Source organism: Cyprinus carpio, chromosome A15, assembly GCF_018340385.1.
Source record: "Cyprinus carpio isolate SPL01 chromosome A15, ASM1834038v1, whole genome shotgun sequence".
Lineage (NCBI taxonomy): Eukaryota > Metazoa > Chordata > Actinopteri > Cypriniformes > Cyprinidae > Cyprinus > Cyprinus carpio.
This window is the reverse complement of record NC_056586.1, coordinates 24,086,942-24,110,175: the sequence shown is the minus strand read 5'-3', so window position 1 is coordinate 24,110,175 and position 23,234 is coordinate 24,086,942. Positions and strand designations below refer to the sequence as shown.

The window sequence follows — 23,234 nt, the reverse complement described above, 5'->3', positions numbered from 1 at the left end:
GTTTTTCCGTCCCAGAAGTGGAGTCACGTTCCTGGCACAGGAAGTACTTGAACACCTGCCTGCACCGCCACAGATAGCAAAAAAACAAAACACACATCATACTTTCCCTGAGCTGGCGTAGACACAAAAGGTAGCCAAAAAAACTCTTTACATAACTCCAGCACTTTGCACTCAGATCTGCAGGAGCGCGTACTGCAATTTCCAGATTCAGGGGTAATAAAGTGATTTCTAAATGCTAAGGCTACGATTTTCTGGCCCACGAGGGGGTAGTGTAGCTGCTGCAGTATCCACGGCTGGAATAGAGGCATGCTTGAACATGAGTATGGCTGAAATAGTATGTATCCAATTCTAAATCACACTTTTCACATATCCATGTTATCATAGGAAGGAACTGGCGTGGGAGCAGGACTTTGGGTTGCTGTGGTAGAAAACTGTCATCCCCTCTCACTCTCTCTCTCTCTCTCTCTCTCTCTCTCTCTCGCTCTCTTTTCTCCTGGAAAATCTTCGAGGAAATCACCAAAACTTTGCCACGGAGCCCTTCCTGGGCAATCATGATAGCAAGGTCAGCACACACACACACACACACACACACACACACAATTTATAAACAGCACTGTAATTTGCTGTTAGCATTTTGCTTAAACTCACACATACACACACACACACACACACACACACTTTCTTTATCCCAGTACAAAAACTCTGTTATATACTGAGCGAGAAACATTTTGAGTCTTCTGCCGTGTGTGTGGCCTTATGTGACAGATAAGCTTGTTTTATTAGTGATTTAGCTGTTTAGTGTGTGCTCTATATATATATATATATACTCTCTCTCTCTCTCTCTCTCTCTCTCTCTCTCTCACACACACACACACACACACACACTCCTGATTACACACACACTTTTACACCACAGTTATTCACCTGGAGAAATTCGGCTCCTGCTCTGCATCTATTACTCTATTAATCTTCTGTTTTAACATGCAGTGTTATTTTAGTTTTTATATATTATTTTTATTATCTATTAATATTTTAATATTAATGTAGTGTGTGTCAGTAGGAAATATCAGTTCACATTTCCAAACATTCTTTTTGCCATATATTGATGTACATGGTGTTTCTTCAAAAGCTATATATATATATATATATATATATATATATACAGGTTTAATTTTTTTAGTAATTGCTCTCATTTTTATTATTATTTTTTAAAATATTACTCGATCTTACGATACTGTATTTCAGTTTAAGTACAGTTTTAGTTTTCATAAATTTCCAGTAACTCATTAGTATTTCACCAAGGCATCATTTCTTCATTTTCATTTAGTTGAAGTCTTCCATATTTTATTTTATTTTATTTTATTTTATTTTATTTTATTTTATTTTATTTTATTTTATTTTATTTTTATTTTACACATTTTTTTTTTTTTTGTTTTTTAAATTATTTGTGTTATTTTTTTTGTTTTATGTTTTTCATCTAATATTTATTTTATTTATTTTTTATTTTTTGTTTTTAATTTTTAATATTTAGTATTTTATGGTTTTAATTTAAGTAAGGAATAAAACTTTTTTAATTTAATATTTATATTTTATTAATTTTATTTCTATTTCAATTATTAAAAATATTTTGAATAGTTTGTTCATTTTCATCTAATATTTATATTTTATTAGATTTTTTTTAATTTGATTTTTTTTATAGTTAAATACCGTTTTTTAAACTTGAACAAAGAACGTGCGTTTGTGTGTGTTTTGTTTAGTCTTGTAGGAGTCCTGTCCTCTGTCTCCGTGTTGAAGGGTCTGCTTTGTGGCTCCGTCCTATTTGATGTGAAATCGGAGAGCTCTGATTGTAGGATTAGATGTTACACAACTTTATGAGACTTTAAACTGACTTTTTCTCTCTCTCTCTGAGTGAAAAAACATTTAGAAGCAGCAGCAGCGTCTGGTCAGCCTGTAATCAGACTCCTGCACCTTCGGCTTCTCGACACTAACTTCAGGTTGCGGCCAGAGACGAGAAAACACCGGGATAGGCCACACACACACACACACACACACACACACACACACACACACACACACACAGACAGGGTGTAAATTGGTTTTCTCCAGCTGAATGGCTCTGGCTGTAAAGCAGCAGTGCATGATGGGATACCGTCAGCGTTTCTTTGTAAAGCCATTTAAAGTGCAAGAGATCAAACTTTGCCTCTTTTACTGATTCTTTCTGGCTGATGTTCTTTAATTCCCTGCAGAGATCGTAACAACTGAGTCGAAAACCGGGGAAATAAAGCAACTGGTACAACGATAAGCTCATTTCAGCATAAAATTAGCAACAACACCCTCCTTTACTGCGTTTTGGGTCACATTAGCTTTAAATTTCCCCGGGATTCTATGAAAATTTATCATATGATTCTTGATTAATGAATCTGTAAGTTCACCAATTTACACCCTTTTAAATTTTTCCCAATTTTGTACCCAAAATACTTTTGTTTAAAAAGTTTTCGGGTCAGTAGTTACTGGTTTTTGTATTAGTTTTTTTGTAAAAATATGCATGGCCAGTAAAAAAAATAAAATTTGGGTTTTTTAAAAAAATTTTAAATTTGTTATACTTTTTTGCACTTTTAGTTTTTTTAATTTTAAATTTTTAAAAATTTTGAAAAGGTTTTTGATAATATATATTTTTTTTAAATTTTTTTAAAAATTAAAATATAAACTGAAAAATATAAAATAAATGAAATTAAAAATTTTATTTTTAATTTAACTTATTTATGTTTAAATTTGGGTTTGTGTTTTTACTTTAAGTTTTTTTGGGGAAAAAAGTACATCCCAAAAACTAAAAAAAACCCATAATTTATGTTTTTTACCCAAATTTACATTAGGGTTTGAAAAAAGAGGTAAAAAATTTGGGAACTAATCTTTGGGTTGGGTGATTTTTTTTACTATTTGGGAAAAAAACCTTTCAATGCTATTTAAAAAATTAAAAGTTGTATCTGTGAAAAAATTTTTAAAACTTAGAGAACAAGAAAAGACCCATTTTTTTTTAAAATTTAATTTTAAAAAAAAGGGCCCTAAAACTGAAAAAAAAAATTTGTTTTGCTCTTTGGTTGTTTGCATTAAAAATGTTAAGAAAAATGAGGTTTGTAAAAGTGTTCCCCAAAAATAATAATAAAAATTTAATTTATTTTTTTATTTTTCTTTAATATACTAAAAAAATAAATTAAAAAAAAATACATTTTTAAATTTTTAAAAAATTTTAAAAGGCTGTTTGCATTTTTTCCCGTTTGTGGGAAAAGGTTTTTGATCAAAAATGAGGCAAAGAAAGAAAGGGGAAAGGCGAGTTGAGAAATTGAAATTTGGGGACCGTTTTAAGGTGTGTAAAAACCCCACGGGAAAGCTGTACATCGGGTAATGTCCGGTGGCGGGGGTGTGTTATTTAAAGGTTAATTTAACTTTGAAATTTGTTTGGGCTTGTGTTTAAATGCTTTCATTAAGAGGGAGTAATCGTTTTCCGGCGGCTGCGCGGGCTCGGAACCCGATGTTTTCCAGCGTGAAGGGTTTTCCACTGTTTGTTCATGTGGTTTTTTCAGGGAGTGGTGAAGCAGCAGAAAGGACTGCGTGCTGGGGCCTCCCCTTGAAGAACCCCCCCAGAAAAAAACCTGCTCACAAACGCACCACTGCCCCCCCCCAAACGAGGTGTGTGGGGGGTTTTGTTTTGGGGTGTGTGAGTTTGTGTGTGGGGTTGTGGTGTGTGTGTGTGTGTGTGTGTGTGTGTGAGGGGTGGGTTGTGGTGTGTGTGGGAGTGGGGTGTGGGTTTTTGGGGGTTTGGGTTTGTGTTGTGTGTGGGAAAGGGTGAGTGGGGTGAGAAGTGTGGGGTGAGTGGGTGCAAGTGTGTAGTGAGTGTGAGAGAGGGGGGGTGTGTGATTGTGAGTGGTGAGTGTGTGTGAGGGTAGGGGAAGGTGGTGTGTGTGGAAGGGTGGTGTGTTTGTTTGAGAGTGGGAAGTGTGAGGGGGTGTTTTTGGTGCGCGATGTGTGTGTGTGTGTGCGGGGGTGTGAGGAGTGTGTGTGGGTGTGTGTGTATGTAAAGAGTGTGCGGGGGGGTGCGTGTGTTTTGTGTGTGTGTGTGGGGTTGTGTGTGTGTGGAAGGGGAGTGATGGGGGGGGTAGTGAGAGGGGAAGTTTGCGTGTGGTGGGGGTGTTGTGTGGTGTGGTGGGGCGTTGTGGGGTGTGTGTGGTGTGTGGTTGTGTGTGTGAGAGAGTGAGTGAGTGGGGGGGTGTGTATTGAGGGGTTTAAGTGTGGGGTGTGTGGTGGGGGGTTGAGGTGGGGGTTTTGGTGTGTGGTGTGGGTGTTTTTTTGGGAGTGTGTGGGTGTTTTGTGTGTGCGAGTGTGTGTGTAAGTGTGTGTGGTGTGAGTTGAGTGTCGTGTTGTGTGGGGTGTGTGTGTGTGTGAGAGTTTTGGTTTTGTGTGTGGTGTGTGGTGTGGGTGTTGTGGTGGGGGTGTGTGTGGTGTGTGCGAGTGTGTTTTGTAAGGGGGGTTTTGTGTGTGGGTTTGCGTGTGCGTGTGGTGTGAGGGTGGTGTGTGTGTGAGAGTTTGAGTGTGGTGTGGGGGGGGGGGGGGAGGGGGGGGGAGGGTTGGGGGGTGGGGGGGGGGGGGGGGGGGGCGAGGTGGGGGGGGGGGGGGGGGGGGGGGGACGGGGGGGGGGGGGGGGGGGGAGACGGGGGGGGCGTGGTGTGCGTGGGGGTGGGGGGGGGGGGGGGGGGGGGGGGGGGGGGGGGGGGGGGGGGGGGGGGGGGGGGGGGGGGAGGGGGGGGTGCGTGGGTGAGGAAGAGGTGGGTTTTGGAGTGTGCTGTGTGTGGAGAGGTATACAGGTTGCATTTTTGAGAGTCGTGTGTAGTGTGGGTGTGTGTGTGTTGTGTGTCGTGTGGTGTGGTATTGGTGTGATGTGTGTGCGTGTCGTGACGAGAGAGAGTAGATTGTTGGAGTGTGGGTGTGTGTTTGTTTCGTGTGTCGTTGTTGTCTTCGTGTTGTGAGAGAGAGAGAGTGTTGGTTGCGTGTGTGTGTGTTTGGTGTGCAAGTGTGTGAGAGAGAGTGTGTGTGTGTGTGTGTGTGTGAGAGAGAGAGAGAGAGTGTGTGTGTGTGAGGTGTGGTTTTGTGTGTGTGTGTGTGTAGTGTGAGTGTGAGTGTGTGTAGTGTGAGTGTGTGTGAGTGTGAGTGTGTGAGTGTGTGTGTGTGGTGTGTGTGAATACGGGACTTGATTGCTCACGGCGGTTGTAAAAGAATAGAAGCGATATGATAATGAAAGAAGTTTTAAAATTGAGAATTTTTCTTTTAAGCCGCTGAACACCTGCTCCGCCTTTCATCAGATTTTTCTAGTTTTCATCCAGCATCACGGCTCTCTCTTTCTCTTTCCTTGTTCCCATGGTGACTATGCTCGGCTATGTAGTACTATTTTTACCAGGGAGGTAACAATACAGCCATCTAAGGATCTTAGACAGCAAACATAAAGAAACCCAGTGTAGTGTGTGTGTGCGTGTGTGTGTGTGAGTGTAGTGTGTGTCACGTGAGAGTGCGTGTGAGTGTTTGTGTGTGTGTGTGTGTGTGAGTGCGTGTGTGTAACTCTCAGGCCTTACATGATGTAAGAGACTGTTTTTCTCCAGTTAAACAGTAAAGAAGATTCTTAATCAAAAAATCGTGCTCCTTGGTGATCCATTCAGTGCAAGTCAATGGGTACCGGCACTTTGAGAGTCAATAAAGCACAATCAGGCAACACAAAATGGTTCTGGTTTAAACAGTAAAGAAGGTAAATAATGTTCAGTTTCCTGCTACAGACTGACAGTTTTGGCTTCATAAGATCTCAATATATCATCAGAATACGGGATTCGGTGTGTTGCCTGTATGTGCTTTTTGACTCCTAGAAAGTGCCGGCACCCATTGACTTGCATTGCATGAATCACCAAGGAGCACGATTTCAGCTAAAATCTTCTTTACTGTTCAACTAAAAGAAGCCCCTCAGCTGGGTGAGTAAATTAGCAGCGTCGTCATTTTTTAAGGTGAACTGTGGCTTTAAGGTGCAGTGATTTTGTCTCTGTGTGTTTTCAGTGCTCATCATTCCTCCTGTGGTGGACCGTGATGAAGGGAAGGTGATCTCTCTGATTTTGGCGGTGAGTTCTGGCTGTAATTTCACACCTGGCAGTAATGCTGTAAGGATGTCTCTCTCTCTCTGCTCACCTGTCTCTCCTCTGAACCAGTCATTCAGTGAACTGCGTGTGCGATTCTTCTCTCTTTGAATCATCTGAAATCCGTTATAGCTCGTTATTTTTAACCAGGCTGCCTAATGTTGCAGTTTTACAGAAGCGTGACATGGAGTCCAATTAAAGTGTTTACTTTCTAATTGAGTAAATAAAACTTCATGATTTTATGAGATTTTTTGAGTGCAGGAGAGGCGTTTTATTGCTAGCCCGACTGTGGTGGTCATAAAAGAATAGATTGTGACGGATCGGGTCCAGGACGTGTTGAGAGGAGTTCTATGCGAGTCTTAGCAAATTGGAAAATATGAAGATGGCAGGAGAAAATAGTAAAATATCTGGTCTGTTTTGCACATAATAGCTTTTGCTTTGAATTATCCACTGTCATACAGTCTTATTTTTACAAATTATAGTTTTTATTCATATATTCTGAATTCTGATTTGTATTTTTTTTGTTTTTTAAATTAATTTTAAAGTTTCAGTATTTTTTTTATTTTTTTTATGTTATATATGACGTTTTGTTAGTACTTCAGCTAACAAAAATAACTAAGAACATGTTCTTGCCAACAGTTAATTGTATGTGTGATGTTTATTCTATATTTCTTATTGGGTTTTAGTTTAATGACCTAATAACCCTTGCAAATTCAATCATAAATACCAAGACAATTTATGTTAAAAAAAATCCAAATAGTTATATGTTGAATTTTCATAATATATATATATATATATATATATATATATATTATATATCATATATATATATATATATATATAATATTTATTATATATATATATATATATATAATATTTGTTGAACAATTGCATAAATTTGTCCATTATGTTGTAGTGTAAAATCAGCCAACTTGAAAAGAAATTTTAATTCTCGTTGGGAAACGCTTGGGGTTGGTAATGATTGTTTTTAAGTCTTTCTGCTCACCGAGGCTTGCATTATTTGATCCAAAAAATACAGAGTTTTGTTAAATTAGTGAAATATTATGTGCAATTTTAAACATCTGTTTTCTGTGTGAATCTCTGTTAAAGTGTTAATTTATTTCTGTGGATGTGCGCAGCTGTATTTTCAAGCATCATTACTCCACGTCTTCAGTGTTACACATGATCTTCAGAAATCATTCTAATATGATGATTTTGCGCTCAAGAAACATTTCTGATTTATTATCAATGTTGAACTCACAGTTGTGCTGCACAATATTTTTGTGGAAACTGTGATACATTTTATGGTTTTTCAGCGATCCCCCACGAATGAACAGAAAGTTCAGGAAGAACATTCGCCAATTTTTTTGAAATAGAAATCTAACGTAACATTATAAATGTCTTTACTGTCTCTTTTGATCAATTTAATGCGTCCTTGATAAATAAAAGTATTAATTTCTTGCATGTATGGACAGCAAACGCTCTCTATTATGTAGTTTGACTTCATTTCAGTGTTTTAGTATCCGCTCTATTAGATCAGTAGCCGTGTCTCGTGGGAAATGTGTGTGAGTGTGTCTCTGGGACTCTTGCAGACAGACGTGGGGTCAGAGGTCACAGTGTGACACCTAAAGCAAATGGAGCGTTTCCCCGAAGAGAGGAGAGGAGAGCTGGCAGGAAATAGAGCAGGTGGTTTTTTGCTTGAAGGATTGTTTAATGAATTGTGATTTATTTGACTGTGGTGTTCTGTTCGCTCCTCTCAACAGCTCTGCTGTAAACCACTGGACCGAACGAGATGACAACAACCCCAGTGTCAACATCCTGGAGAAACATGTAAGGACACACACTCACTCACACACTCACCACACACACAAACACACACCACACACACCACACACCACACACACACACAAACCACACCCCACACACACAACACACACACTCCACTCACACTCCTCCACACTCATCCAGGGAGAGAACAACACATAAGGATGTCGGTTGGTTTTTATAGATTTTTCCCCCAGCAAATAAAATGTTGCTCTCTCTAACCTTAACAGATTATTACCAGTTAATGTTACTGCAGCAAAAAAAAATAATTTTATCAACATTTTTGTAATTCATTCATATTCATTTCATTTTTTGTTTGTCCCCAAATTAGCTATTTCCCTTACAGCAATTTACCATAGTACCACAGTTATTTTTACTACTGTAAAATTATCATTATTATGTTTTTTAATGTTAATTTTTATTATTGTTTTTTATTTTTCTCAAATACTAGATTACCTATCTCTGACAAACGGTCATATTAAAAAAAAAAAATTCAAATTTTTTAATTTATATTTATTTTTATTTTGTTCCATTTTTATTATTTAAAATTTTTATTTTTTAGAATAAGATTTTCTCCCTTACCTTACAAGTTATTTTTACTACAGGTAACTTAAAAAAAACATTTTTTTATTTTTTTATTTTCATTATTTTATTATTTTTATTTATTTGCAATCTTTATTATTAGTATTATTATTATTATTATTTAACTTAATTGAGTTTAAACCCAGTTTTAAGGACCTGTTCACACCTGAAGAAAACTACACCAAGGTCTGCGTTCTCAAAAGCATCATAAGCCTAAGAAGATCGTTAAAACAATCGCGTACGACTTTTTGTCTGTACCTGTAGGGAAATGTTTGGGCTAGATGAAGTACAATTGGAAGAACTTTCATGAGAATTCGTAATAGTATTTCATAGTGCCTTAGGACCTTGGTGGTGTTCAACAAAACCACATGGATGTCAAAAACACTGAATCAACATATAGTTTTATAGATCTTGAGTTTATTGATTGCATTCCCATGACCTGCAAAAAGACATTGCACCACATGGGATGGAGAACTAACTAAATATAGAATTTGCATTTCACATTGCAGCCCCCCCCCCCCCCCCCCCCCACATGTTGTATTTTTTCCTTATTTGTATGGTGTCCTTTAAATCTGCTGAAAATGGCATTTTTTTTCGCTCCACTTTCTCCAAAAGAACATGAATTTCAATCTTTTTGAAAGTTGTTTTAAACGTTTTTTTTTTAGAGAGCCAGAGAATCAAACAGCAGAGTCCCGTCAGATATAAAACCAAGAATAAAAAAGGAACTATGAAATAAAAGTAAATGTAGCACAAACGGATCCTTCATCCCCGGTGCAAATAGATCAATTAAGAACCATATCATTTCAAATTCAAAGCTTTAAATAGGTCTTCTTACTGTAGTATTTGTGCAGAAAACTATGGTATATATTTCAGCAAAAAGGGCTCTTTCATTCCTCATGTTTTCTCTCCGGTGAGTCACAAAAGCCAAACCCACCTCCGTCCCTCAGGTTTCATTTGGGGTGATAAGGGTCCAAAAGCTTTCATCATACCCACAACCACCATCATCATCATCATCAGAACACACACACACACACACACACACCACACTCCACTGAGCTTTGATTCTGTGTGATTAGAGAAGGCAATTTAACATCAGACGCTTTAAAACGCATCTCAGGGGGGACGACGAAGAGCAAAACAAGAGAAGCCCAACAAAATAACCAACGAAAACAAAAGAGGGGAAAGGGAAAAAAAAAACATCAGAGATTTATAAAAGCAGAAAACAACTAGATTTCAGTATATTTTTATTTATTTATTTATTTATTATTTGTTTCCCTAAAATTACATTAGCTCTCTCTATCTTAAAATTTTCCACTAAAATAAGTTTTTTTCTTCACATACTGAAATATTTTATTTTCTTCTTATTTTTTTTCTCCTTTACAAAATGTATTAATTTATTATATGCATTTATAAATATAGCCTATGTATGTGTGTATATCTATATACATTTTTTGAGATTTTTTATTATTTTACCAATCAAATGCTTTTACAAGCATCTTACAATGAAGAGCAAACCAAATAGTGAAAGCAAAGAAAAAAAGAGTTATAAGCAAGACACGATAGCATTTCAGTACAGTCACGCTGTCAGTGTGGGTTCTAATGTAAATTCTTGTTGTGCTGTATTGCATAATGTAAATTCATGATCTGTCCTCTGATTGGTCAATCCAGTGGCATTTTTTAAAAACACAATATAGTAACTGCTCTGATGTGAATATAGTCACTGTCTAACACTTCTTTAGATGTGGGTCATATAACACTCTCATGTCGTATCAATTTTTAACTGTGCTGCAGTGTCCTTCTGTTTAATAAACATCTGACGTGTTTCTGTGAGCCGGAGGAACAGAAAGCAGAGAAAAATGAAAAGCCTGTCGTCCCTCCTTAACTAATTAGCTTGCGTTTTGCCCTTGGAGTACATCACTAAAGAGTGTGCGTTGTGCGGTTGGGAAAAGAAAAACAATCACGAAAAACATTGACAGGGACAGAGAGTGGAAAATAAAACAGCTTCTGAACAGGCATTGAAGATTGAACTCTGAGGCCATTTTAGAAACGGTCAGAGTTATTTGGCATTTTATGAAATAGATGGGAAGAATAGGGATCGAGGATTCCACTTCTGTCTTTACAGATCAAAGGACTGGAGATATTGAAGAGCAAATGTAGTTCAGTGAGTGCTATAAAGGTGAAGGTTAAAGGCAATACGAGTTTTTAAGTTTAAAAAACTGAGCGAAAAAAAAAAAAAAACAAAAAATCTGTGTATTCATGGGCTGAAGCTTCTGAAAATGACTTTCCTTTGCAGCTGGTGACAGCCCTGAGGCTACAATACTAATTAATATTAATGTTAATCAGCAGTTTTTTTGTGATGAGTCATTGGGTTTTTTATATTATTTTAAAAAATATATTTGATTTTTTTTTTTTAAATATTAACCACGTAATAATGCATTACGTACAAGCAAATACAAAAAATAAAATACATAAATAAATTACAAATAAAATATAATAAAAAATTATTTCAGTTAACACGGGTTTCTATTTGAACCCCACCCTGTGTTCACGTCAGGGTTGCCAGATCCGCGGTTTTCTTTCACTTCTTTTAACGTTATTTTATAGTGCGCCTTCCATTTGTTACTTCTCATGGGAACACAATTCTTGGCTCTCAAATAATGTCAGTTTTTATCGCCGAATTTAAAAAAACCAGTCCCATGCCGCTTTGATGCTCTTCAATGTTTGCGTGACCAGATCGCTGTAGCACTTCTGTTTCAGTCTCTCTTCCACTTTAATACAAGTATAATATGAAATAAAAACATGAATGAACTTAAGACGGTATATTTTGAAAATACAGTACAACTGACAGGAAATGTATTCACATCTCATATAATCGCTCCAATCAGCGTTTCAAACCGAAAGAAAGAGATCAATAAAACAGCTTGATCAATGTCACAGTTACCTCAGGAAAGTCTTCCAGTGTTCACAGGTTCGTTAGTTCCTTATAAAAATACTAGAGGGAGCTTAATTACTGTTTCTTAAATTATATAAGTTTGTTTGAAACTTATATTAATTTTAAATTACTGGTTTTGTGTCACGGAAACGTAGATTTAGGAGTTTTTTAGGACTTCAGACTTAGACTTTCAAAATATGGTTTGTTTGTGTAATAAAGATAACGTCTATTTGAAAATGTGTCTCAATGTTTTTGGGAGATGTTGGAGCTCCAGGGCATCTCAGCCCCCTCAACTCGGCCAGATCTTCTGAATTTGCTGCTGGCACTGATGTCTGTATAGTGGTTAAACATGAGATAGAATTTGTTTTGTGTAAATCTAACGGGTAGTCTTTAGTCTCATTTATTTATTATTTGTTCCAGAGCAAATAGTTTTGGCTGAGTGCAAAATCTCTTAACGTTATATTTTATGTAACTTCAATGCTGTATATCAGAGAGATGCCTTTGTACTTTTGACTGAATTGCCTAGCAACTTTTATGATGGCTGTTATTGTTGTTTATTCAAAGCGCTGCCTTTGTACTTTTGACTGAATTGCCTAGCAACTTTTATGATGGCTATTTAGTAAAAGGAAACTGTGTGTGTTTGTGGTGGTGATTTTAGTGACTTTTATTCCTTCATTAGATGCGACAAGAGACTGTTTTTTTTTTCTGATTGAGTCAGCTTTAAAAGACTTTTTTATATTGAAAGAGACTGAAAACACTGTTTGTAAACAAGGATGTTTATTTTTACTTTCAAACAACAGCTTGTAAGATGCAGTTAACAAATGCACACTGAGCAGTGCTGTCATCAGAAAGAAATTTTCACGTTTTAACAGATGAAAAGATAATACGACAAAGATATTGCTTTTCCCCAGTGACATTCAAACTAATGTTTTATTGTGAATATGAGATTGAGCTGAATAATGAATGCTGTTTCAGATGCAGAGGATCACACTCTCAGTCCATTTTTCTGTGATAACCCTCTACATAATACAGCAAGCTTTTTTTTTTTTTATTAAATAAAAAAGGTTTACTTCTGTTACAACATAAAACATAAGGACAAATTATATATACAAACCAATTCAATACAAACAAAGGAGGTAACCGAAAAAGGTGGTGGGCTGAAGCCGAGACTTGTTTCGCCCCACCCTATTTACAAAACAAAAACAACATCACCCATCAGAAATTAGGGCGTAAACAGTATACATGTATAAAGCATCTATATACATACAGTATATACAATTTTTTTCTTACAATTTCTTACAATTTTTTTAATTTTTTTATTTATACCTATTATTTGTCAAAAATTAGGATTTTTTTTTTACACTTTTATTTATAGTTTAATTTTTTTTTTTTTTTTTACAAAACACAAAAAAAAACAAAAAAAAAAAAACATTACAAAAAAAAAACACACAAAAAAAAAAGCTTTTAATACACTGATACAATAAGCTTTCAATGAAGCAACTCAACGTTACTTCGTTATAAATTCTAAAGTAACATTCTCGAATTAGTAACAGAGCTGTTAAACTGTCAAACTTAGATTTGAATCTGTGGCGGAAGGAAGTAGTTCCGCCTCAAAAATGTTTTTTAAGACACTCTGTGGTTGTTTCTTATTTATCTAAACACTTATGCAGTAGAACTGTTGTATAAACACTTATCACATTCATAGTCGTGTGAGATATTTATGAAAGTAAGTAGATCTTTTACTGACACTTTCTGGATAAGGATTACTACCTGTGAATGTCAGAATGCAAGTAACACTGTTTATCCACTGGTGTGTGTTGTGTGTCCCAACAGCTCACTGTGGCCTGTAAGCGAGGTCAGAGACATTCAGAGATCGGCTCCAAACGGCCACACGCTCAATTCCCACAATGCACCAGCGAAGCCCAAACCCCATCCACAGCCAGGAGGACTACAGAGATCTCGACCCGCAAGATCCTGCGGCTGTGTGGTGAGAAACACGCAACACACACCTGTGGTGCTGCAGCATTAAAGAGCTGCGGAATAGAAGAGTTTGGTATCTCTGTGTGACATAATGTAACTTTCAGAAAACAAGAATCATCGACTAACTTTATAGCTGCAGTGCTTCCCCACAGGTTTGAAACACAAAAATGGTCTGCTACCATTGGCTGTTGTTCGGGGGGAGGGGGGATATGAAGTACTTTTTATCCATTTACCATGAAATCCCTCGACTACACCATTAGCATTGCATTTGAAATATTACAATTTTTAAAATGAAATCAATCGAAAAATTAAATATTTAAAGGATCAGTTCACTTCGGGAATAAAAAAAAGACTTTTCCAACGTGATTACATCATGCGTGAAGTCCAGCTAGTGCAAGATGAGCATTTATGGTTAAAAAGTATATAAATGTTTATTTTTATAAACAAATAAAGTTAAAGTTAAATAAAGTTAAGTTATGAGGGTACCAAAAAGGCGATTAAAGCTGCCTTAGAAACACAGCGTGCATGTAAGTATTTTTATAATATTTATTTGTAAAGAAAAAAGAGGAAAAGCAATAACCATTGCAGCTTTAAGGATTCATCTGTATTTAATTTAGAATTAAGTGTTTGATAACTGTATATTTAAGGGCACAGTGTAAAAGTATAAGAGGATACAAATAATGAAAAGCAAAAATGTGTTACCAAATATACTTGTGTGGGAGTGTGGGAAGCACTGAGCTTATAGTCACCTAGCAACACCCTAGCAACCGCACACAGCTGGCAGCGATCTGACGGATCATGTGTGCATTGACAGGTGAGCTGTACGATCTGGACGCCGCCTCCCTGCAGCTGAAAGTCATCAATTATGTAAGTATAGACTCATAACACACAGAGAACACAGCTGCTGCTGCTTCTGCTCCTGAAGTCTTCAGCAGAGTCTTATATCTGTTTTCCTTGTTTATTGCAGCGAGAGTCCTGTGTGTTTATGAATGAGGAAGGTCGGCTGGCTTTTATTTACAGCTGAGATTGTGATAAGAGTGTTATTGAGGCGCCTGCAGCTCCTCATGAAGGTCACTGATCTACAGTCCCTCCAGACTCTTATTCAATTACAACTATGCAACGAAACAAGCTCACAAAACAATTAACCTCGCGCACAAGTCAAACACACGCACACACAATCTTCTCTTCGGTGTCATTAGACTCTGTGTTGAGAAATGAATTCTGTTCCCAAACCTAGTGAGCAGCCTGCGTAGACAGCATGTGAAGACAGCACAGTTAAAATATGTACGATTATTATCTCAACTAACAAGGAACATTCTCCGAACGTCTCAAAGTTACAAACAAATGTTCTTACAGTAATGTTAATGGAAGTTATATCAAAATGTTAACACAAAAATGTTATTTACACATCATTTTATCTTATAAATGTTACTAAATGTTCAGAGAACATTCAAAAGGAACGTTTGCAAAATGTTAAAATGAGATGTTTCCTTAATGTTCGTATAGCCAAGAAAAAGTATTTAAAATTGAATGTTTTAAACCTTTTTATATTTTTAGCTTAATAGGAACGTTTGCAAAATATTCTTAGAACGTATTTTTTATTTTATTTATTGTCTGTTTTTGTTATGACTGATACTCGTTGTACACAAACACTGGAGCCATGACCCCTTTTTGCTTTATTGCATTTTTTTATTTTACTGCTTTTGTTGTCATGCATAAATGATTTATTTTATTTCCTCATTCATAAACACACAAGACCGTCACTCCAATAAATGAGGAAACAGATCCACTCTCCTGAGACAGCGGTTTTTAAATGTTGCTACTTGTTTCAGAGCGTTCTGAGAACATTCAAATGTAGCGTTTCCATGATGTTTGTCAAATGTTACACTGGAATGTTCCCTTAACATTCACTCATAACCAAGAAAAAAACATTTAAAAATGGCACATTTTAAATGTTCAGAAAACATTCGGAAATGACGTTTTCATAACGTGATGGGAATCTTAGCAAAACATTCTCAGAACATATTTTCGTTAGCTGTAATGCGTTCTGTGACATTTAGGGGAAAGCTCTCATTATCTTGGTATAAAAACAACAAGTCAATGGAAAATCACCGGAAGGTTCGAATCCGAAGCAGTCAGATCAGCAGATGAGTTTGTCGTGTCGTTTGGAGCGGGACGGCTGATTTATGTTCACTTACAGGTCATAATGTTTATTGCTGCCTGCTGTTACGGAAATGAAAGTGTGTGTGTGTTGTACCAGGTCAGTGCCTGAAGGATCATTTGTATAATAAGCTTGTCTGTATTTATTCAGATGTTTCAATTCAATTGTAGTGATGAAGGGACACACAAACACACACACACTCTCTCTCTCTCTCTCTCTCTCTCACACACACTGTGTCGCACACACAAACACACATGTTTGTTTTTGTGAAAGTGGGGACATCCCATAGGCGTAATGGTTTTTATACTGTACAAAACTTGTATATTCTATCGCCCTTCACCAACCCTACACCTAAACCCTACCCCTTACAGGAAAACTTTGTGCATTTTTACTTTCTCAGAAAAACTAATACTGTATGGTTTTATAAGCGTTTTGAAAAAAATGGGGACATGGGTTATGTCCTCATAAGTCACCCTCTCCTTGTAATACCTGGCGTGTCATACCCACATGTCATTATACAAAGTTGTGTCCTGATATGTCACCAAAAAAACAAACACACACTGTCGCACACAACAGACACACACTCTTTCTCTCTCTCTCCCCCCACAACACACACAAACACACACACACACACCACTCTCTCTCTCTTCTATAAGTATTTTTTTTTTATATATAAAAAAAAAAAAAAAAAACACACACACACACTGTACTGGGGGGGGCACACACACTCTTTCTCTCTCTCTCACACACACACACACACACACACACACACACACACTGTCGCACACACAGACACACACTCTTTCTCTCTCTCTCTCTCACCACACACACACACAACACACACACACACACACACACACTCTCTCTCTCTCTCACACACACACACACTCTTTCTCTCTCTCTCTCACACACACACACTGTCGCACACACAGACACACACTCTTTCTCTCTCTCTCTCTCTCTCTCTCTCTCTATCTCACACACGCACACACACTCAGACACACGCACACACACGCACACACACACTCTCTCTCTCTCTCTCACTCACTCTCTCTCACACACACACACACACACACACACTCTCTCTCTCTCTCTTACACACACACACACACACACACACACACACACACACACTGATACATATACAAACACACACACACACACACACACACACACACCACTCGTACGTTTGAGTCGTTACCCCTTTCTGCGTTATTGCTAAGCATAATTTCATCACCAGAGTGCAATAATCCCTGAAATGATATGATTACATTACGTCGTTCAATCTGAATTAAGGGAAAACATTTTACGAGTTGCTGGTTTGAAAAAATGAATGTTGTCTGTCGCCTCTCCAAATAAATCACTCCAGAAGGTGTAACGAGGCTGAAGAGCCGTCCTCCGCTCAGCTTCCAGCTCCTGACAGAACACTCCATTTGTTTGCGTTTATGTCTGATTTAACATCTTTCTGTCAGATCTTCCTGGCAGTTTACTTTCGTTCCGGAGCCCGGTTTTGTTTGCTGTTCGTGTGTCATCCAGATGGGACAGACAATCAAATGATTTAAAGCAGGAGGGACCATTTAATACAAACTGACCATCATTTTACAATTAATAAAATCATTACAAAAAATCATGGAAAATTGTATTTTAATACATCAATATATATTTCTAGTTATTATAAGCTTTCATCTATCTGTTATTATGATGGTGTGTATGAATGACAAACAAACACGCATGTGCTTGGTTTCTGAGGTGTGTGTGTTTCTCTTTCAGTTGCAGACAGAAACTCAGTCGCAGTGCTGCTGTTTACTGCTGTGGTTGTCTGAAGACAATCACCAGCTCTTCTGTCAGGTGACACACTCATTAATATAGAGTTATTATGTCTTTTTGAAAGAAGTCTCTTCTGCTCACCATTTATTTGATCAAAAGTACAGAAAAAAAAAATAGTATAATATTATTATAATCTAAAACATCTGTTTTCTATGTGAATCTCTGTTAAACTGTAATTTATTTCTGTGATGCGCAGCTGTATTTTTCAGCATCATTACTCCAGTCTTCAGTGTCACATGATCTTCAGAAATCATTCTAATATGATGATTTGCTGCTCAAGAAACATTTCTGATTATTATCAATGTTGAAAACAGTTTTTGATGCTTAAAGACTTTTATTCATCAAAGACGCATTAAATTTATCAAAAGTGACAGTAAAGACATTTATAATGTTACAGAAGATTTCTATTTCTAATAAATGCTGTTCTTCTGAACTTTCTGTTCATCTGTGAATCCTGAAAAATAAAATGTATCACAGTTTCCACAAAAATATTGTGCAACACACACACACACACACACACACACACACACACACAAACAGACACACCCTCGCACACACACCACACCACACACACACACACTTGCACACACAAAACAGACACACCCCTCGCACCACACCCTCTCACACACACTTGCACACACCACACATGCACACACACACACACACACACTCACACTCACACACACACACACACACACACACACACACACACACACACCACACACCACACACTCACACACACACACACACACCCTCACACTAACACCACACACTCCACACTCACACACACACACCACACACACACACACACACACTCACTATCACACACACACACTTTTTAAATACATTTTGATTTGGCAAAACCACTTGTATAATCTTTGATCAGCCCACACACACACACACACACACACACACACACACACCACACACACACACGACACACACACACACACACCACTCACACACACACACACACACACACACACACACACACACACACACTTCACTATCCACACACACACACACACACACACACACTCACACACTCTCTCACAGAGTATTTTCTCTGCAGGTTGTCGGTGATAAAGTTTTGGAAGAGGAAATCAGTTTTTCCAGTAAGTTTTTCTTTTCGTCTTGTTATTTGTGTGTGTTTCTGTAACTCAAACAGCAAACTCCAAGCTCACGGGTCTGAATCCATCAATTAAACATATTACCATGAATACAATGCAATGTTGTGTGTGTGTGTGTGTGTGTGTGTGTCTGTGTGTGTGTGTGTGTGTGTGTGTGTGTGTGTGGTGTGTGTGTGTGTGTGTGTGAAATATTGTTTTTTTCAGCAGCAAGTAACCATCTCTCTCTCTCTATACAGCTTATGTTTTGGTCGGTTTGGGCAGGGTGGTGGAGAAAAGAAATCCATTACCCTACAGGACGTCAGCCTATATTCTTTCAAATCAATGGAGAAAAAGTGATGATATTTATTGTATATATCTCATATATTCTTTCACACATAATGGAGCTTTTTTCATTCGTTCCTAGCTGACAGCTCTCCAAAAACCAGCTAATTATCAGCACAGACAGACAGAGTGATGGAATCTGTGTGTTTAATGAGTTGAGCTGGAACAGAAACTGTCACTATCCTTCACTTTTAATCAGGATCAAAACTCAGCAAAACACACACGCATGTTGACGCTCCTGTATGACGGATAACGTGTGTGTGTCTCTGCAGGAGGAACGCGGGTTACTGAGCAGTTTGTTGGGGTTCGAGCCGAACTCGATGCTTTGTGTTCCTGTCATCAGTCAAGCCACTGGACAGGTGGTGGCGCTAGCGTGTACCTTCAACAAACTGGGTGGACAGAGGTGTGTGATGATGACATTTAAATATTATTGCAATTTAAAACAGCTGTTTTCTGTGTGAATCTCTGTTAAAGTGTAATTTATTTCTGTGATGTGCAGCTGTATTTTCAGCATCATTACTCCAGTCTTCAGTGTCACATGACCTTCAGAGAAAATCATTCTAATATGATGATTTTGCTCAGTGTCCTCAGCAATGATGAAAAAACAATGGAAGCTCTGCAGTGAATGGGTGCCGTCAGAATGAGAGTCCAAACAGCTTGATATAAAAAACATCACAATAATCCACAAGTAATCCACACGCACTCCAGTTCCATCAGTGCACCTCCTGGAGAAGGACAAAAAGATGAAAAAACATCCAGCATTTAAGACGTTTTTAACTCAAATACATAGATCTATAATCCATAATAACACTTCCTCCAGTGAAAAAAAAAGTGATCTGCGTTGCTGTTGTCTTCTCACATCCAAAATCCAGACACATATTTTAGGTTAGAGCTTGTTTTAAAACGCTGCTTGATCTGTGCAGATTTCTCTCCTGATTCACACCAGAACACTTTTTCACTGGAGGAAGTGTTATTATGGATTATAGACATTAAAAGCGTCTTTGTTACATCTTTGCTCAAACCAAGCTTTGTATCATGGATTCCACTTCTTCCAGAAACACTGAATACTGATGATTTTGATTTTTTTGACTTTTGTTTTGTGTTGTGTGTAGGCTGGATGGATGTGTGGATCTGAAACTCATGGTTTAATGAGATTAAGGGATTAATGAGCATATGATATTAGAGTTTTGAGACGTCTGCACTGAAGCGTGACGTCTCACATAGAGATAAAGGAAATGAAATTCTACACAGCCAGATCTGAGCATTTGATATCCGATATTGAGTTCCTCTCGAGTTTACTGTCTCATCTCGTTCTCTCTCTCGTTCTTTTCATATTTCACATAAAAACGCTGTGGTTTGTGTGTAGCTGTGATCATAATTCTTGAATTTATTAAATGAGTGATGGATGGCTTTCTGAAGATGAAACTGAGTCAAACTGATCTGTAAAGGAAAAATAGATTATGTGTTCAGTGATTGTCATTGTTTATTATTTCTTTACTAATATCTATATTGTTTTCTAACCAAACTAAAATAATGAACTTCATTTGGTGTCCCATTAAGTATCAGATATACTTTATGTGCATCATTGATTCTCTTACTTTCCTGATTATTACTGTAAATATGCTTTGAAACAATCTGTATGGAATAAAGTGCTAAAAAAGGTGACTTGACTAGATATATATTAATATTTAGTATATTAAGATGAATTAGAATACACAGTTTTAACCATTAAAACCTAATTGTATGACAAAAATATCAACCAAATTTGAAACAAAATCTTTTAGGTGCTTAAAAAAATCCAACATTTAGTCCCAAACCGCTTTGTGTAAGATCATTCTGTCTTATTTTTTATGTTATTTCAACATTTTTTAACATAGATGTTCATTGATATGTTTAATTGGATGTTTGTGTAATGTTTATTGCTGTAACAAATTTACATAAATTATGGTTTTAAATGGTATTCACACATCCCAAATGTTGATAACAGGGTTGCAAAAAAAAAAAAAGTATAATCTCTTTACAAGGTTATTATAGTCAGCTAAAACCATAAAAAATAAAAAATGGTACTTGAAATAAAATGAACATGAACTGAAATAAAATATAAAACTTTGTAAACTTATTTCAGTGTAAACATTTCTCGTTTAATTTAACTTGAAAAAATCTAAAATAAATTTAAAAAAGTAAATTATTATTATTAATATATATATATATATATATACTATATAGATATATATATAATTTATTTAAGTTTAAGTTTATATATTTTTTTTAATTTAAGTTTCATTTTCAGATTTTATATATATATATATATATATATATTATATATATATATATATATATATATATAATAATTTTTATTTATTAAGTTTTATTATATATATATATATAGAGAGAGAGAGAGAGAGAGAATTTAAAATAAAAATGACAAAAAAAATAATTAAATAATTAAATATAAGTATAATGGGTATTTATTTTAAAAGATATAAATTCTAACTTTACAAGATATTAATGTTAAAATAAAAACTGTCTATTTTAAATTGAAGTTCAGTGGTTCTGCTCATATAATGTTCAGTTTGGCCTCTTGAGGTGGCCGCTGCTTCAGTTTGTGTGTGTGTCGATGTGCATTAAAGTGCTGTTTGTTTCTGGTGTGTTTTCAGGTACATGGAGGCGGATGAGCATGTGATCCAGCACTGTTTCTGTTACACATCGACGGTTCTCACCAGCACACTGGCCTTCCAGAAAGAGCAGAAACTCAAGTTTGAGTGTCAGGTGAGAGGAAGAGAACAGCTGTTTCTGCTTCTGTATCTTTAAAGCAGACATCGGATGCCCGTTTTCCACAAGTTGGTATGATTCTTTAGGGTCTTCGTGAAATATCTGCGACATAATTTTGTTAAAATCCCTCAATGTTTGTGTAAAATGACACCTTTTTACCATCAAAAACAGCTCTGTTCACAGCGAGCCGTTTCGGTGCATGTCTCTTTAAATGCTAATGAGGATTTAAAGAGACATGCGCACTGCTAACACATTTAAATGCACACAGTCTATAAAAGTGAATTTTGCATCCAATGTCTAATTTAAGAGTGAGTGAGTGATCATATTTGAATAATTTCATAGATACTTAATCATCAGGGTCTTTATATAACACATTTAATTCATAATAGTAATTCATAGTGCTTTATATGAATGAAAATAAAAAATAAGAAATACTGGGACAATGGACTGGGTAAGAAATTTGTGCTTTGTGAAAAATTACAGTTCTTTAAAATAAAAAGCTTCATACAGACAATTACAGCAAACCATAAAAAACTTAATGAAAATGAACCGGAGAAGAGAAATGGACATTATTTTTAAAATGAACTTGTTACATGATTTCCAAAGTGCTTTACATAACAGTGATTAAAAATAAACACGGAAACTTACAATAAGGAAGTTAAGAACCACTGGATTTGTGAATCCTTTTATATTATAGACTTTTTTAGGGGGATATGAATATTTATGCAATGCACTTATTTCAGTTTTATTTTTTAATAAATTTGCAAAGTTGTCAGAAATCGGGGTTTTATTTGCTTTGTCATCATGGTGTATGGAGTATAGACTGATGTGAAGAAAGTAAATTAAAAAGTAGTTTAAGCATGTGGCAGCAACTTAACATAATGTGAAAAAAAAAAAAAAAATTAAAAAGGGTAGGCAATACTTTCGAAGGGCTGTGTGTGTGTGTGTGTGTGTGTGTGTGTGTGTGTGTGAGAGAGTGTATATATGATACTATATAAATTATATTTTTAATGCTTTTGGCATACAAAATGTTACTTTTGCTGTGCCAGTAAAGCTGTTTTAAAAAACAAAAAAGAAGAACTGAATCACATGTATTTTGATTTGAAAAAATTGAAGTTAATTGAATTTGAACGGGGAAGAGTGAGAGAGCGAGGGAGGAGAGATTTGATGGACTCTATATGGACAGCTTCTGGTGGGTCTCACAGGTTTCCCGACCTGCTGTGAAATCCCACAATGCACCCAGGAATAGTACATACTGCCCTGACCCTTCAACACACACATGCACTGTCACACACACACCTCACAGCTCACCACACACACAACACAAGTGACACAGCACACACACACAAACACAACAACACACTATCACACACAACACACACACCACACAACACAACACCCACACCAACACCCACACTCCCACGACACTACACACACACCACACACACACCCACAGCACTCCACCCACGAACACGCCACTCACACTCCACACCACTCCCCCCCCCCACACCACAACACAACACACAACACACCACACA

The 23,234-nt window shown here is 36.7% G+C and overlaps 1 protein-coding gene across 1 annotated transcript in view; it reads left to right on the top strand.

The window, feature by feature from the left end:
• Window positions 1-23,234, top strand: part of LOC109101346 (cGMP-dependent 3',5'-cyclic phosphodiesterase-like) — a 40,859-nt gene that overhangs the window by 9,017 nt on the left and 8,608 nt on the right. Inside the window, exons 2-10 of the mRNA XM_042771743.1 lie at window positions 6,091-6,183; window positions 10,867-10,936; window positions 13,470-13,492; window positions 14,300-14,352; window positions 17,417-17,494; window positions 18,546-18,592; window positions 18,840-18,906; window positions 19,194-19,327; window positions 21,582-21,693. Of these exons, the coding sequence (XP_042627677.1) occupies window positions 6,091-6,183; window positions 10,867-10,936; window positions 13,470-13,492; window positions 14,300-14,352; window positions 17,417-17,494; window positions 18,546-18,592; window positions 18,840-18,906; window positions 19,194-19,327; window positions 21,582-21,693 (677 nt within the window). The remainder of the gene's footprint in view (window positions 1-6,090; window positions 6,184-10,866; window positions 10,937-13,469; window positions 13,493-14,299; window positions 14,353-17,416; window positions 17,495-18,545; window positions 18,593-18,839; window positions 18,907-19,193; window positions 19,328-21,581; window positions 21,694-23,234) is intronic.